The sequence below is a fragment of the Zosterops lateralis genome (genome assembly GCF_965231275.1).
Source record: "Zosterops lateralis genome assembly, chromosome: 30".
Taxonomy (NCBI): Eukaryota; Metazoa; Chordata; class Aves; order Passeriformes; family Zosteropidae; genus Zosterops; species Zosterops lateralis.
Genome location: NC_139790.1, coordinates 1,633,738 through 1,648,028, shown reverse-complemented (window position 1 = coordinate 1,648,028; position 14,291 = coordinate 1,633,738). Strand labels below are relative to the sequence as shown.

Below are 14,291 nucleotides of genomic sequence, written 5' to 3'. Positions count from 1 at the left end.
GGGCAATGAGGTTTTTGGGGCGCTCTCCCACCCGAAAAATAAGCTTTGTCCCTCCAATGAGTGTGTTCACTACGTGCAAAACAAAAAGTCCGTCTGTTCTCCCCTCTTTGGGCCGTGCACCCCCATTCCCGCCGGGGTCTTGTGTGGGTACCAGCATTCCCTCATCCATCCCAATTTTGGGGCTGGGGCTGGGGGTGTTCCCATTGTCCCGCAACCGGGACACCCCTCCCTCCCCTCTCCCCGCTCCCAAAAATGGGGGGAACAGGCAGAACAAGCCCACCACCCACCCACCCACCCACCCACCCCCGATCTGCACCCACATCCCGCTCTGCCTCCATCACCTGACGCCGCTCTCATCCCTCCATCCCATTGGCAGAGCCGGGAGGTTTTTCCTCCTTCCTCCCCCCTCTTTTCTCTCTCCCAGCTCCTTGGATATCTATTTTTCCCCCTTCTCCTTTTTTTTTTTTTTTTTTTTTTTTTTTTTCTCTCCCTCCTCTGGAGGGTGTTTGCTATTTCCGAGCTGGCTGGGAGGAGGATCCCAGTCGCATCAGCCGCAGGCAGCGACGCGGCGGCATCACCGCCGGGTACCACCGCGACCCCTCCGGCATCCTCGGCTCGGGGGGCTTTGTGTGCTGCCCTCCCTCCCCTCCTCCTGCCCTGCCGCTCCACCGGCACCCCCGGCAGCCCCTGGGCACGGCCAGGTAAGGCCCTCACCGGCGCCGTGACACCAAATCAACCCCCCCTGGGTGGGCATTGAGGTGACATCCGTGGGCATTGAGGTGACATCCCCACTGAGAGGGGACAGAGGGGACACAGCGAGGGGAGCGGCGTCTGTGAGGGTTCTTAAGGGACAGGAGGTGTTGGGGACAAGGGGACACGGTGACACCATCCAGCTGGCACAAGAATTCCTGCGCCACCGGGAATGGGGCAGAGAGGTGGTGGTGGCACCTTGTCCCCAAGCGCGGTGACCTTCGCAGGGCTGGGAGGGGATGACAGCGGTTTGGGGGTGCAGAGGAAGGAACTGGGGGTCTGTGTAGATTTTTTTGGGGGGACACACGGCCGTGGGTGACAAGTGACAAGTGACAAGTGACAGGGGCACACACACACACACACACGGCTGAGCCCGGCGTGGGTGGCCGTGGGCACACGGAGGGGGCGGTGGCGCGTTGGTGGCTGCCCCCGCACAAACCCGGGGTGAAGGGGATGGTGGGGGGCACCCCTCTCCTCCACCCCCCTCAGAAAACCCCCAAACCTTCCCGTGTCCCCCCCCCCCCACCTCCTCCTCCAGCATCACCCACCCCCAGAACCGCCTTCCTGGAGCGCAGGGAAACTGAGGCACGGGGCAAAAGGCGGATCCAGCTTTTCCAGTGCCCGCGTCCAACCCTCCCAGCAACTCCCTCGACTCTCCCCTTGTTTTTCTTTCCCCACCCGGTGTTGAGCAAAGCCCGAAACGCCCGCTGGCGTGGCGCCGGGGCCCCGCGGCACCCGGGGGAGCGGCCGGGGCCCCCGCACCCGACCGGGCTTGTTCCCGGCGTCCCGCTGCCTGCTCCTGCCTGTGCTCTGCCTATTCCTGGCTCCCGGCCCCTTTTCCACCCCGCTGCCATCTGCTCCGCCGCGGGCGGGCCTTGGGCAGCTGCCGGCGTGGGCAGCGAGAAAAGGGGGTTCGGTACCCCCCAAAAAACCACCCCCCTCTCTGTGCCCCCCGCAGGAGCTCAGCCCCTCCGGCCATGGAGCTGCTCTCCACCCCCAAAAACATCGAGATCAACAACATCACCTGCGATTCCTTCCGCATCTCCTGGGCGATGGAGAAGGGGGACCTGGAGAGGGTCACCCACTACTTCATCGACCTCAACAAGAAGGAGAACAAGAATTCCAACAAGTTCAAGCACCGGGTGAGCCGGGGGAGGACGCGGGACCCCATTGCCCGGGGTTGGGAGGGAGAAACTGGTTTTTAACCCTCTCTGGTGCTGAATTTGGGTCATTCCTCACACGGGACAAACCGGTGGAAGAGACTGGGATGGGGATCGGGGGGTGACGGACCCCACTGAGCCCCAGCGGAGGAGCCGAGCTGCTCCTGCTCCCCCTCCCCGCACCGCGAGTCACTAATTCGGGCCGTTTTTAGCAGCGCCGTTGCCACGGTGATGCTATTTAATGTTTAACATTATTTTTTTTTCTCTCTCCTCCCCAATAATAAGGGGTGGGGGGGTGGGATATTTTTTTTTCCCCTCTATCTCCCGACTTCAGCATCCGCCGTTGCCACAGAAACGGCTCTGCACTGCGGAGCTGCTCCGTGGCCTATTGACACCGCGAGATGCCACCCGGGGGGGGGGGGTCCCGGGGACCACCGCCCGCCACCTTGGGGACCCCCTTGCTGTCCCCACCGCAGCAGGGACGTGTTTGGGGACAGGGACGGGGGAGCGCTGTGGGGACAGATGCGCCACCACCATGTTTGGGGGCGTTTCAGTGGCTATTTTTGGGGGGTGTGTGTGGTACCCGGCAGCATCCCCGCGGCTCGGGATGCAGGGATACAGCAGGGATACAGCAGGGATACAGCAGGGATACAGCAGGGATACAGCAGGGATGCAGGAGGGATACAGGGATGCAGGATGTCCCCTCTGACCCTCACCGCTCGGTGCAGGATGTCCCCACCAAGCTGGTGGCCAAGGCGGTGCCGCTGCCCATGACCGTGCGGGGCCACTGGTTCCTGAGCCCCCGCACCGAGTACAGCGTGGCCGTGCAGACGGCGGTCAAACAGAGCGACGGAGAGTACCTGGTGTCCGGCTGGAGCGAGACCGTGGAGTTCTGCACCGGGGGTGAGCCAGGAGGGGGGTCAGGGGCCATGGGGGCGTTCCCGGGAGCCCAGAGCTGAGAGGAGGACGGGGGCGATCCCAGGAGCCGGGAGGGAGGACGGGATTTGATGCCTGGAGTAGTCAGGAGATGGGACGGGGGATGGGGAACGACCCCAGGAGCTGGGAGAAGGATGGAGGCAAGGCTGGGAGCCGGGAGGATGAGGAGGATGGGGGCAAGGCCTGCAGCTGGGAGCCAGGAGGGAGGATGGGGATGATGCCTGGAGCTGGGAGATGGAAGGGGGAAGAGGGAAATCCCTGGAGCTCAGAGGGAGGATGGGGTTGATGCCTGGAGCTGGGAGATGGAAGGAGGAAGAGGGAGAACGGAGATGATACCTGGAGTTTGAAGCAGGGAGGGAGAACAGGGACGATCCCAGGAGCTGCGAGCAAAAGGGGGTCAGTGCTGGGAGCCACGAGGGAGACTGGAGATGATATCGGAGCCAGGAACCGGGAGAGAGGATGGGGCCAGTTCTGTGAAGATTGGGGGAAACGCTGGGAGCTGGGAGCCCGGAGGGAGGATGGGGATGATGCCTGGAGCTGGGAGATGGAAGGGGGAAATGCCTGGAGCTCAGAGGGAGGACAGAGATGATGCCTGGAGCTGGGAGATGGAAGGGGGAAATGCCTGGAGCTCAGAGGGAGGATGAGACTGATGCCTGGAGCTGGGAGATGGAAGTGGAAAGAGGACAATGCCTGGAGCTCAGAGGAAGGATAAGGATGATACCTGGAGTTGGGAGCAGGGAGAGAGAACAGGGGCGATCCCAGGAGCTGTGAGCAAAAGGGGGTCAGCGCTGGGAGCCAGGAGAGGGACTGGGGGTGATAACTGGGGGAGAGGATGGGGCCAGTCCCAGGAATATTGGGGGAAAGGCTGAGAGCTGGGAGGCCGGAGGAGGACGGGGGCGATGCCGGGAGCTGGCACAGGCCGGGCCGGTTGGAGCGGCAGCTGATGAGTGGGAGGCGGGAGGTGCGGGGAGCTGCGGGCAGGGACGGGCTGCTGCTGCTGCTGCTGCTGCTGCTGCGGGGGGGATGGAGACGCCCTGATGTCCCCGCGCCTGTCCCCAGACTACGCCAAGGAGCACCTGGCCCAGCTGCAGGAGAAAGCGGAGCTGATCGCCGGCCGCATGCTGCGCTTCTCCGTCTTCTACCGCAACCAGCACAAGGAGTATTTCCAGCACGTCAGGTACCCCCAGCCCCACTCCCCACGCTCCCCACTCCCCCAGAGCTCATTCCCTGACCCTGCCTTTGCCTGTCTCTGTGTCCCTCCTCCTCCTCCTCCTCCTCCTCGTGGCAGGATGCACTGCGGGAACGTGATGAAGCCGTCGCTGAAGGACAACAGCGGGAGCCACGGCTCGCCCACCAGCGGGATGCTGCACGGCATCTTCTTCAGCTGCAACACCGAGTTCAACACCGGGCAGCCCCCGCAGGACTCGCCCTACGGCCGGTACCGCTTCCAAATCCCGGCCCAGCGCCTCTTCAACCCCAACACCAACCTCTACTTCGCGGACTTCTACTGCATGTACACCGCCTACCACTACGTCGTGCTGGTGCTGGCGCCCAAGGGCTCCTCGGGGGATCTCTTCTGCCGGGAGCGCCTTCCCCAGCTGGACATTTCCTCCAACAAGTTCCTGACGTGCTGCGTGGAGGAGGGCGAGCTGGTGTACCGCCACGCCCAGGACAGCATCCTGGAGGTCATTTACACGGAGCCGGTGGACCTGAGCCTGGGCGTGCTGGGGGAGATCAGCGGCCACCAGCTCATGAGCCTCTCCACCGCCAACGCCAAAAAGGACCCCAGCTGCAAGACGTGCAACATCAGCGTGGGGCGTTAAGGGGAGAAGGCGGGCAGGGCCGGGCGGGGGGACGGGAGGTCGCCGCGGGGGTTTCTCCCACGGACGGTGGTGGGTGGAGGACGCGGGTGGGTTTGGGGGATGCCCCCAGCAAGGAGCCGGTGGGATGGTGGCTTGGCAAAGAGGCAGAGCCCGCGCTGCTGTGCGCCCCGAGGGAGGAAGGCTTCATCTCCTGGACTGGCCGAGCAGCAGCAGCATCCTCGCTGGCGTGAGCCCCGCGCTCTGCTCTGCTCTGCTCTGCCCTGCTCCGCGCAGCCGCTGCGGGACCCCCCGCCCCAATTCCCCTCCGGTGTCCCCCCACATCCCCCCGCCCCAGGGTCACGCAGCTCCCAGGGAGTCCCTGCCCTGCCCTGCCCTGCCCTGCCCTGCCCTGCCCTGCCCTGCCCTGCCCTGCCCTGCCCTGCCCGCCGGGACTGGGGCTCCCCGGCCGCTCCAGGGGGTTCAGGGAGATGTTGGAAGCGCCCCCCTGGTTTTGAACTCTTCTCGGGGACGGGGGGTGCTCAGACAGGGACCCCCCGCTCCTGCCGGGGCTGCAGTGCTGCGGGGGACCCCCTGTCCTGTCCCCACCCCGCTCTGCCATCCAAAACCCCCGCGGCCCCGGAGGCAGCTGGAGGAGCCGGGGAAGGGGAGAACGGAACTGAACCCCCTCCCTCCCATCCCCGTGGCCCCCTCCCAAAACCCGCCGCCCCCCGCATGAGCCGTCGGCAGCATGTGGCTTGTGTGCGGCCCCCCCAGGCCGGGGTGCCCGCCCCCCGTCTCTGTGTCCCCCCTGCACGCTGTACAACAACCGGCTCCCCGTCCCCGAGCATCCCTGTGCTGTGCTGGAGGTGTTTCAATAAACTCTGTGCGGTCGCCACCGGCCGTGTCAAGCGCCTCTGTCCCCCAGGGGACCCCAAAAAGTGGCTCTGATCCCACCCCCAGCTCAGGGGAAAGGGGGGAAATGGGGTTGGGAGGGGAGGAGGTGGTCCCTCCCCAGCTCTGAGAAAAGTTTGGGTTGGAAGGGCCATCCTGGAGGTCACCGGGCCCATCCCACCTGGAGCAGGTGACACAGGAGGGACATCCAAGAGGGTCTGGAATGTCGCCAGAGAGGGAGACTCCACCCTTCCCCGGGGCTGTCCCAGTGCTCTGCCACCCTTCATGGAAAGAAGCTCTTCCTCGTGTTGAGGTGCGACTTATGTTTTTGTTTGTGGCCATCGCTCCTCGTCCTGTCACCGAAAAATTCCCCAAACCCGGCACCCTCTTTTCACCATGGAGACTGAAAATTAAAACTTTCCCAAACTCCTCACCCCCTTTTTCACCATGGAGACTAAAAACCAAAAAAGTTCCCCAAACTCTTCACCCCCTTTTTCACCATGGAGACTAAAAATGAAAAAAGTTCCCCAAACTCCTCACCCCCTTCTCACCACGGAGACTGAAAAAACCCCTTTGGATGAAACACCCCAAGCGCCCATCCTGGTTCTGTCTGAGCACAAAACAAGGGAAAAGGAGCCTCCCCCGTGGCCCCAGCAGCCAGCAGGGGATGTGAGAGGGGGCTCGAGGCACGCGGGGAGCACGTGGTGGGCACGGGGGCCGTGTCACAGCCCACCCTCCATCTGCCACCACCGGGACGAGCTGGAGCATGAGATGGGTGCTGCACGTGGCACCCACCCACCCACCCACCCCACGGCGGGTGCTCTTCTCTGCCTCAGAGGCACCTCAAAATAAAGGTGTGGGGTAAAGAGAACCCACCTGCAGAGTCCTGGAGGGGAGGGCAGAGGGATCTGAGACCACCACCCATCACAGGACTCACCGTCAGCAGGAGATGGTTTGGTTGGTCCTTTGGTGGGATTGGTGGTTCTGCTCCATCAGAACCCCCAAGGATGGGGGCCTTCCCTTAGCATTGGGGTCTTCCCTTAGGATTGGGGTCCATGCAGGGTCCTGGGTGTTTTCCCACCCAGCCCAGCCCCGTTTTGGGTGTTGTTTTGCTGGGCTGGAAGCAAAAAGGCCGGGGATATCCCCGCTCCAAGTACAAGGGTATTTATTTCATGGGTACAAGAGAGAGACAGCACCTTGTGTGTGTTGGGCTCTTCCCGGTTACTGGTTTTGTACATTCAGAGCTTTGGCCGGGGCAGGGGAGGGCAGCGGGTCCTGCTCGGCCCCCCCCAGCACCGGGGTGGGCGGCTGCCAGCGGGGACCCCCCTCTCCGTGCCCCCCGTGCCGTGGGCGCCCGAGCCCCGGGGCCCCGTGCGAGCGTGTCTTGAGTGCTGAGGTTGGCTGTGTGCTCCTCCTCCGTGCAGTCTGTGCGGGGCAGCTCTCCCCACCGTCCTCCCTGACCCTCCTCTTTCTCCTCCTCCTCCTCCTCCTCCCCTGCCCGCGGCGGGGCCGGGACCCCCGGCCCTCATTTCCTCGTGTGCAGCGTGTCCTGGAACTTGGTGCTGGTGTAGCGAAGGTGGAAACCCTTCTTGTTGATGGTGTCGTCCGAGTGGAAGCGGATCATCACCGAGTCTCCGGCCGAGTAGACCTCCTCGGGGGGCTGTGGGGAGTGAGGCAGGCATTGCCATAATCCCTGGCCTTCTGATGGTAGTTTACACACCTTCCTGCAAAGTCTCTCAAAACAATCTATATTGTTTTCATTCCTCTCGGTGATAGATTTCTGTATTGACCACTGGAGTCAGAGATGTGCTCCTCTCCATGACCAATCCTTGACCAAATCCCAAATACTCTATAAACCCTAAATCATAATAAACCTTCCTTCTTTTCCCTGCTTCTACCTGACGGGTGAGTGTGGTTATTATCGTGTCCCTGACTGTGACAGGCAGGGGGTGCTCAGACCCACGAGCATCCTCGGGGTGAGCGCACATTGCAGGGAACATTTGCAGTGTGGAGGGTGGGGATCATCACGCCAGACCGAATTCCAGTGGGGATTTCTCTGTTCTGGCTCGGCCTCATCCATCACTCTCCTCACTCCTCACTCCCCATCCCACATCCCCCTCTGTCCCAAACTCACCCCAGAGCCACAGAAGCGTCCGAGGCGCGGGGCCGTCCCGTCGTAGCCATCAAAGAGCTCCATGTAGTCGTACCCACAGTCGGCCTCCTCCTCGATCTCAAAGGTCTGGAAGATGAGCTCCACGCCGAACCCCTCCTCGGCCATGATCACCCACTCGCAGTCCGAGCCCCCCGGGTAGTTGTTGTCCCCAAATTGTGCGTGGGAATACAAGTCCTTGGTTTTCACCTCGGCGCGCACCTGCCCGCCGCACACTGCGGGAGGAGACGGGGGTTTAGGGGCACCCACATTGTGCCCCTACCCCATAACCCCATTTCCCAGCCCCCATGGGGGTTGATATATTCACTCTCCTGCCCTCCTCCTGGGGGCTTTTAACTAGCTCAGTTATTGGAGAGAATTATACCAAGGACAAGGTGAGATATCTCAGAACAGGCCCTTTCCCCAGGACATTTGTCCCAGGCATTTATTCTTCAAGTTTCCAGGGGGGAAAGAGAGCGAGCAAAGGAAGGGGAGACAATTTATAAATTTATATCCTCCCAGCTCAGAGGAGAGACAGCTGGACCACAGCCAGGGGGGTCAGAGAAGGAAATAAGGGTCACTCTGAGGGGTCAGGGAGTCCGGGGGGGGGGGCGGTCAGGAGGGAGAAACCATTTCCCTGGAGAATTACAACAGGGGGTTACCTGTGGTGTGGGTGGCCTCGAACCCCTTCTTCTGGATGGAGTTATCAGACACGAACTTGAGGAACATCTTGTTGCCCGAGGAGACGATGGGCTCGGGCTCCTTGGCCCCGCAGAAGCGCCCGAGCGCCGGGGCCTTGGCGTCCCTCCCGTCGAAGATCTCCAGGTGGTCGTAGGTACATTCCTGCTGCGCCTCCACGTCCAGCTCCGAGAAGGTCTGTGGAGGTGCTGGGTGAGGTTTGAGGCTTGGCAGAGGTGACTCCCACCCAGTGCCTGTTAGCCCTGCCCTTAGAGGGGTCACAAGGGTGTGGACCCTCACAGGGGACAGCAGGCACCAGCAGGTCAAACATGGAAAGCTCTTTTTTATCTGACTCCAATTCTACTTATATACATTTTGGGCCCAAGATTGGCCCAAGGAGGTCACAACCTCCTGACCCCATTGATCACTCTTACTTTCAATCAAGTTCTCTCTCAGGGAACAACTAAGCAAAACACACAGATAAATTCTAAGAATACAATGTTGTTTACACGAAGCAGCGCGAGAAAGCTGCTGCAAAGGTTCAAACACTTGAAAGCAAGAAATGCAATGACAAGTGCCACCCACCCACCCCTCTCAACCCGTACCAGCTTGATGCGGTGCCCCGGCGTGGTGCTGATGGCCCAGGTGCACTCCTTCTTACTGGGATATTTATCGGGCCAGTTGGGGCTGGTGATGGTCCCCGAGACAGATGTCACCTTGTGGTCACAGCCAGCTGCCGGTGTAGAAGCACCCGTGACTTACAGGGACAAGGCACTCTGCAAAGCTGAGATATTCTAGAATATGTGGGTTTATTGCAGGGGTTGTGGGTAGAAAGGGCCTTCCCTTTAACCACCAGCTTCGGCTGAAGGCAAGTCCCAGAGAGAGAATGAGAGAGAGCAGGAGGGTGTGGGCTGAGAAGAGGGGAGAGAGAGCAAGGGGCAGGGTCAGAGTGCGGGGGGAAGAGCAGGGAAAGGAGAGAAACAGAGCAGGGACCAGAGAGAGCCAGAGGTCCTGGTTACAATCCATTCTATCTCCTTTTGTGATGAATATTCTAATTTACAGTGACCAACCAATACAAGACACAAAATCCTATAGAATCTCCACACAGCCTATAAGAACTGCTACATTACCATGTGTTCTGTTTTAAACTCTAAAAACTCCTCTTTAGACTTTTCTGTTTTGCTACATTGACCTTTGGATCCCTCAGCCAGCAGAAGGGGATTGTTCAATCCAAAGGGATTCAATTAAAAAGGTAATTGTTCAATCCAAAGGGATTCTCCTTCAGCTGCCCAGGCTGTTGTTTTCAGGTTATAGAGTAACTGAGACTCGGTATCCTACAGCTCAAAGTGACCTTCCATTTCTATTTCGACTACAGGTTTCACATTTTCAGAATCTTTTGCCAAGCAATCATATCTATAAAGTTTCCCTGATCCATCTTTCCCAACAGCCGGGACAGCGAGGAGGGTCAGGGATGTGAGGATGGGGGATTTTTATGGGAATAAAGGGGAAAAATGGGCCCACCTTCCTTGCAGTCGTGTTTGTTGTCGTGCAGCACGAAGCCGCTGCGGCACTGGCACTCGTAGCTGCCGAAGGAGTTGAGGCACTCGTGCTGGCAGCCCCCGTTGTTCTTGGAGCACTCATCCTTGTCTGGGAGAGAGAAAAGGGATCTCTGAGAGAGCTGGGAAAGCCTGGAATGGCGCATTTCCATCCCAATATGCTCCTCCAGCGTCCCCCAGCCCAAGCACCGCTGCCCTCCAGCCAAGCAAGCGCCCCCGGCCAGCAGCAAAGCAGCTCCAGCATCCCCCAGCCCCAGGGGGGGGAAAAGGGACGGCTCCTCCTCTCCCGTGGGCTCACCCATGGGTGCCACCATTACCTGCTGCCAGGACGGATTGGAGGAGGGGGAGAGAAGGCAGAAAAACACACAGTGACAACCAAAGATGCACAAGAAAGACCAGGACGCGGGAGTCCCTCTTTACTCATCGATAGGAAATGTCACAGACACGGTAAAAATTGGGGAGGAATTGGGGAGGGGGAGAAAAAGTAAACAAACCAAGGTCAGCTGGTCAATGACAAAACCAAAGGGGGTGGTTAGAACCACCAAAAAAATAATAATAATAAAAAAAAAAGTAAAAAAAAAAAAGTAAAAAAAAAAAAAGGGTAAAAAAAAATTAAAAAAAAAAAAAAAAAAATAAGGTCAACAACCAGTTCTGTCAAGCAAAAAGCCGCCGGGGCCGCCGGCAGCACGGCTCGGCTCGGCTCGGTCCCACCGTGCTCCCCGCACGGCTCCGGGGGCCGCGGCGTTCCTGAGAAAGACGGAGAGGATGGAGAGGCTCAGGAGGGGCCCCGAGGCCGCTTCTGCAGGCGGGACTTCAGGCCGGGCAGGCGAGATTTCGGGGGCTGCAGCTGCGGCTTCTTCTCTGCAAAGAGAGAGGGAGAGAAGGGGGGGAGCGATGGGGGGGCGGGGGGCGGCGGGGGGACAAGGCGGGGCGGCAGCCGGGGGGAAGCAGCAGCGATGGGGGGACCCCCCGAGCCCCTCTGCGGCCGGGGAAGAGAAGGAAGGGTCATGAAGGAGGAATTAGGATGGGTTTTGGGTGGGTTATTGGGGGTTTGTCCAGTCTAGGAATGGGAATGGAGGGGTTTGGCATCACCCTGAGCTGGCTGGGCTTATCTCCCACCACCAGCCCCAACACCCCATTTCTGCTGTCCCTGAGCCCCCCAAAACTCCCTCCTCGCTCCCCCTGCCCACGGGGGGGGGTGTTTTGGAACCCCCCCTGAGCTCCCAGCGCTGCCGGAGAGGAGCCGGGAGAGAGAGGAGGGTCCTGGCCCGGCTCCCCCCGGCCCCTCTCAAGAGGAGGTTTTAACCTGACACCTCCTCGGCTCTGAGAGAGGAGGAAACGAGGCTAAAAGACCCTTTTGGGGATGGGAAGGAGCTCAAGAGCATCCCCAACACCGCTGGGGGAGCTGGGGAAGCCTGGGAGGGTGAGACAAGAGCAGCAGAGAGTTGGCGGCGGAAAGAACCGCACCGGTGACTTTTTTATCAATCCTTTATTCCACCCAGCATCGCTCACCGGGCAATCCCACCGGGCTGGGCTGGGCTGGGCTGGGCAGGAGAAAGAGCCGGGGGAACGTACCTGGATGCCGAGAGCGTGGTGGAATCCCCGGGTGGGATAAATGCGCATCCTTAGGAGCCCCAGGAGGAGGAGGAGGAGGAGGAGGAGGAGGAGGAGGAAGGGGTCAAGTCTTTTCAGCGGGGAAAAAAACAGGTGGCACCGAGGGATGGAGAACAGGCTAAAAAAGGAGCCTCATGGGAAAGGTTTTGCCCCCAGAATAAACCCCAGAGGGGACCAAAGGAGGCCGAGTCCTCCAGGATGGTCCTGCCGCCGGGAAAGCCCGAGACCTGAGCGGGGAAAGGTGGGGGAGAGGCTTTGGTGGGCTGTTTTCACCGTGGGATGAGGATAAAGAGGGAAAAGGAGCCCGAGGAGGTTCGGGGGGAGACTCACCCGCCTGCCCCGCGGTCCCGCTCGGGCTTCCCCGAGGAAATCACTTTGTGGAGGGATCCGGCTCCCCGACGGCTGGGCCGCCCTACTCGCCTTGGTTTTGATTAAACAGATAAAGCAAAAGACACTCGGCCCCCGCTGCCGCTCCGGGAAACCCCCGGGGGCTCCAGGGGATGCCGGTCCTGCTGTTCCCACAAAAATAACCTCGATGGAGCCAAAAACTCAGCGAGAAGTTCACAGTGGGGTCCTGGAGGTGTCTCAGATGGTGTCCAGGGTCCTGTCCAGCCCCCAGCCCAGGGTCCAGCCCTGGCTGCATCCAGCATTTCACTCCATGTCCCCATCCCTAACCCAGGACCCATCCAGAGGTGACATCCAGGAGAGGAGAGCGGGCCGTGGGGCAGACAGGTGGTGGTTTTTTGGGAGTTTTTGGGACCCCAGGGAGCTCAGAGGTGGCCGGGATGAGGAGGGAGCCGGTGCCGTGCAGCAGAGCGGGGAGCAGCAGCAGCAGCAGCAGCAGCAGCAGAGCGGGGTGTCACTGTCCCCCCACCCTGGGAATGACACCCGAGGGTGCAGCACCCGGGGCTGAGCACAGGCCTGTCCCCCAGCATCCTCTGGCCATTTGAGAGCATCTCCAGCTCTGAAATAGGAGCCAATTGTCCCCTCAAAAGAGGAGAAAACCTTCCAAAAATGTGCTGCCTGTGGCTGGAGGGATTATTTGGGACCAGGGGCTGCATCCCTGGTAATGCCACCCAAGGGGTGCAGTACCCGGGGCTGAGCACATCCCTGTCCCCCAGCTGAACCCCCAGAATCTCCAGGCATTTGGGGACCCCCTGGGAGCACCTCCAGCTCTGAAATAGGAGCAAATTGTCCCCCAAAAAGAGGAGAAAACCTTTCAAAAATGTGCTGCCTGTGGCTGGAGGGATTATTTGCCACCCAAAGGGTGCAGCACTGGGGGCTGAGCACATCCCTGTCCCCCAGCTGAACCCTCAGCATCCTCTGGCCATTTGAGAGCACCTACAGCTCTGAAATAGGAGCCAATTGTCCCCCAAAAAGAGGAGAAAACCTTCCAAAAATGTGCTGCCAGCCAGGCTGGAGGGATTTGGGGCCGGGGGCTGCACCCCCAGAGTGGGCGAGGGGAGCATTAGCAGCAGTTTGGGGGCGCGGGGGGCGCTGGCTGGGGGAAGGAGGGCAGGGGACGCCCCTGCCAGAGCCAGGCATCTCTACCTGAGAAGAAATGAGCTTTGAAACCCTTCTTGGAGACGGTGTTGTCGGACTTGAACTCGATCCTCATGTTGTTGTACTGGGAGGTGATGACCTCGGGCTTCTCAGCGCCGCAGAACTTCCCGTGCAGCTTGGAGTCGGCCGTGAGCCCACTGCGCACCTCCACAAAGTCATATTTACACACCTGCAGGGGTGACAGGGCGCTGGAGACCCGACTGTGCCACCCTGGAGGCCACCAGGAGCATCAATGGTGGCACTTGGCACAGAGAAGGGCCGTTCTCCCTCCTTGACTCACATCGTTGCCCTCGGTCTCGAAGAAGTCGAACTGGAGGGAGATGCGGTACTGGGTGGGGGCCACCAGCTGCCAGATGCAGTTTTTATTGGGGGGATACTCCTTGGGCCAGCCCGGGCTGGTGATGGAGCCGTTGAGTTTGGTGAGGAAACCTCCACAGGCGGCTGCAGGGCAGGACCAACCCAGGGCCCGTCACCTCCATGGGGCTGGGGGCACCACAAGGGGCACAGGGAGGTATTTTTTTGGGGGGGGTCTCGGGGGTCACTCACCCTCGCAGCGGCGTTTGTCGGATGCCAGCTCGTAGCCAGGGTCACAGGCACATTTGTAGCTGCCCAGGGTGTTGACACAGCGCTGCTCGCAGCCGCCGTTGTTGGGGCGGGAGCACTCGTCCATCTCTGCGTGGGGCAGGGAACAGGAGGGGGTGAGTGGCCAGGGGGGCTGTGAGCACCCCCAAAACCCCCTTGGAGTGGCCAGGGGGGTGTGAGCACCCCCAAAACCCCCCAGAGCATCCAAGGGGACTGTGAGCACCTGGAGCAGCCAGGGGGACTGTGAGCACCCCCAAAACCCCCTTGGAGTGGCCAGAGGGGCTGTGAGCACCCCCAAACCTCCCCCGGAGCAACCAGGGGGGCTGTGACCAATATATAAAAAAAAAATATAATAAATATAATATATATACATATATTATATATTTATATATATGTAATTTATAATTTATAATTTATATCATATATAAATATATATACATATATATATATATATATATATATATAATATATATATATATATATATAAATAAATATATAAAATAAATCCCCCCGGAGCAACCAGGAGGGCTGTGAGCACCTGGAGCATCCAGGGGGGCTGTGACCACCCCCAGCTACTCCCCCAGAGCATCCAGGGGGGTTGTGAGCACCC

At 60.1% G+C, this 14,291-nt stretch overlaps 2 protein-coding genes across 3 annotated transcripts in view; one reads left to right on the top strand and one right to left on the bottom strand.

Annotated features, from left to right (window-relative positions):
• Window positions 1-318: 318 nt before the first annotated feature.
• On the top strand, window positions 319-4,956 carry PHYHIP (phytanoyl-CoA 2-hydroxylase interacting protein). The gene is made up of 5 exons (XM_083880564.1): window positions 319-701; window positions 1,709-1,892; window positions 2,639-2,813; window positions 3,906-4,023; window positions 4,135-4,956. Exons 2-5 carry the CDS (start codon window positions 1,728-1,730, stop codon window positions 4,667-4,669), a joined length of 993 nt encoding a protein of 330 aa, XP_083736690.1. The 5' UTR covers window positions 319-701; window positions 1,709-1,727; the 3' UTR covers window positions 4,670-4,956.
• A 1,714-nt stretch (window positions 4,957-6,670) lies between these two features.
• Window positions 6,671-14,291, bottom strand: part of BMP1 (bone morphogenetic protein 1) — a 30,951-nt gene continuing 23,330 nt past the window's right edge. Inside the window, exons 13-20 of one of the 2 annotated variants that reach the window (XM_083880560.1) lie at window positions 13,646-13,771; window positions 13,380-13,540; window positions 13,088-13,268; window positions 9,888-10,013; window positions 8,972-9,099; window positions 8,351-8,564; window positions 7,674-7,924; window positions 6,671-7,199 (exon numbers count right to left, since the gene is read on the bottom strand). In XM_083880560.1, the coding sequence (XP_083736686.1) occupies window positions 7,065-7,199; window positions 7,674-7,924; window positions 8,351-8,564; window positions 8,972-9,099; window positions 9,888-10,013; window positions 13,088-13,268; window positions 13,380-13,540; window positions 13,646-13,771 (1,322 nt within the window). In that variant the 3' untranslated portion in view covers window positions 6,671-7,064. Of the gene's footprint in view, window positions 7,200-7,673; window positions 7,925-8,350; window positions 8,565-8,971; window positions 9,100-9,887; window positions 10,014-10,239; window positions 10,784-13,087; window positions 13,269-13,379; window positions 13,541-13,645; window positions 13,772-14,291 lie in introns of those variants that run through there. The other variant, XR_014591997.1, reaches the window with a different exon arrangement.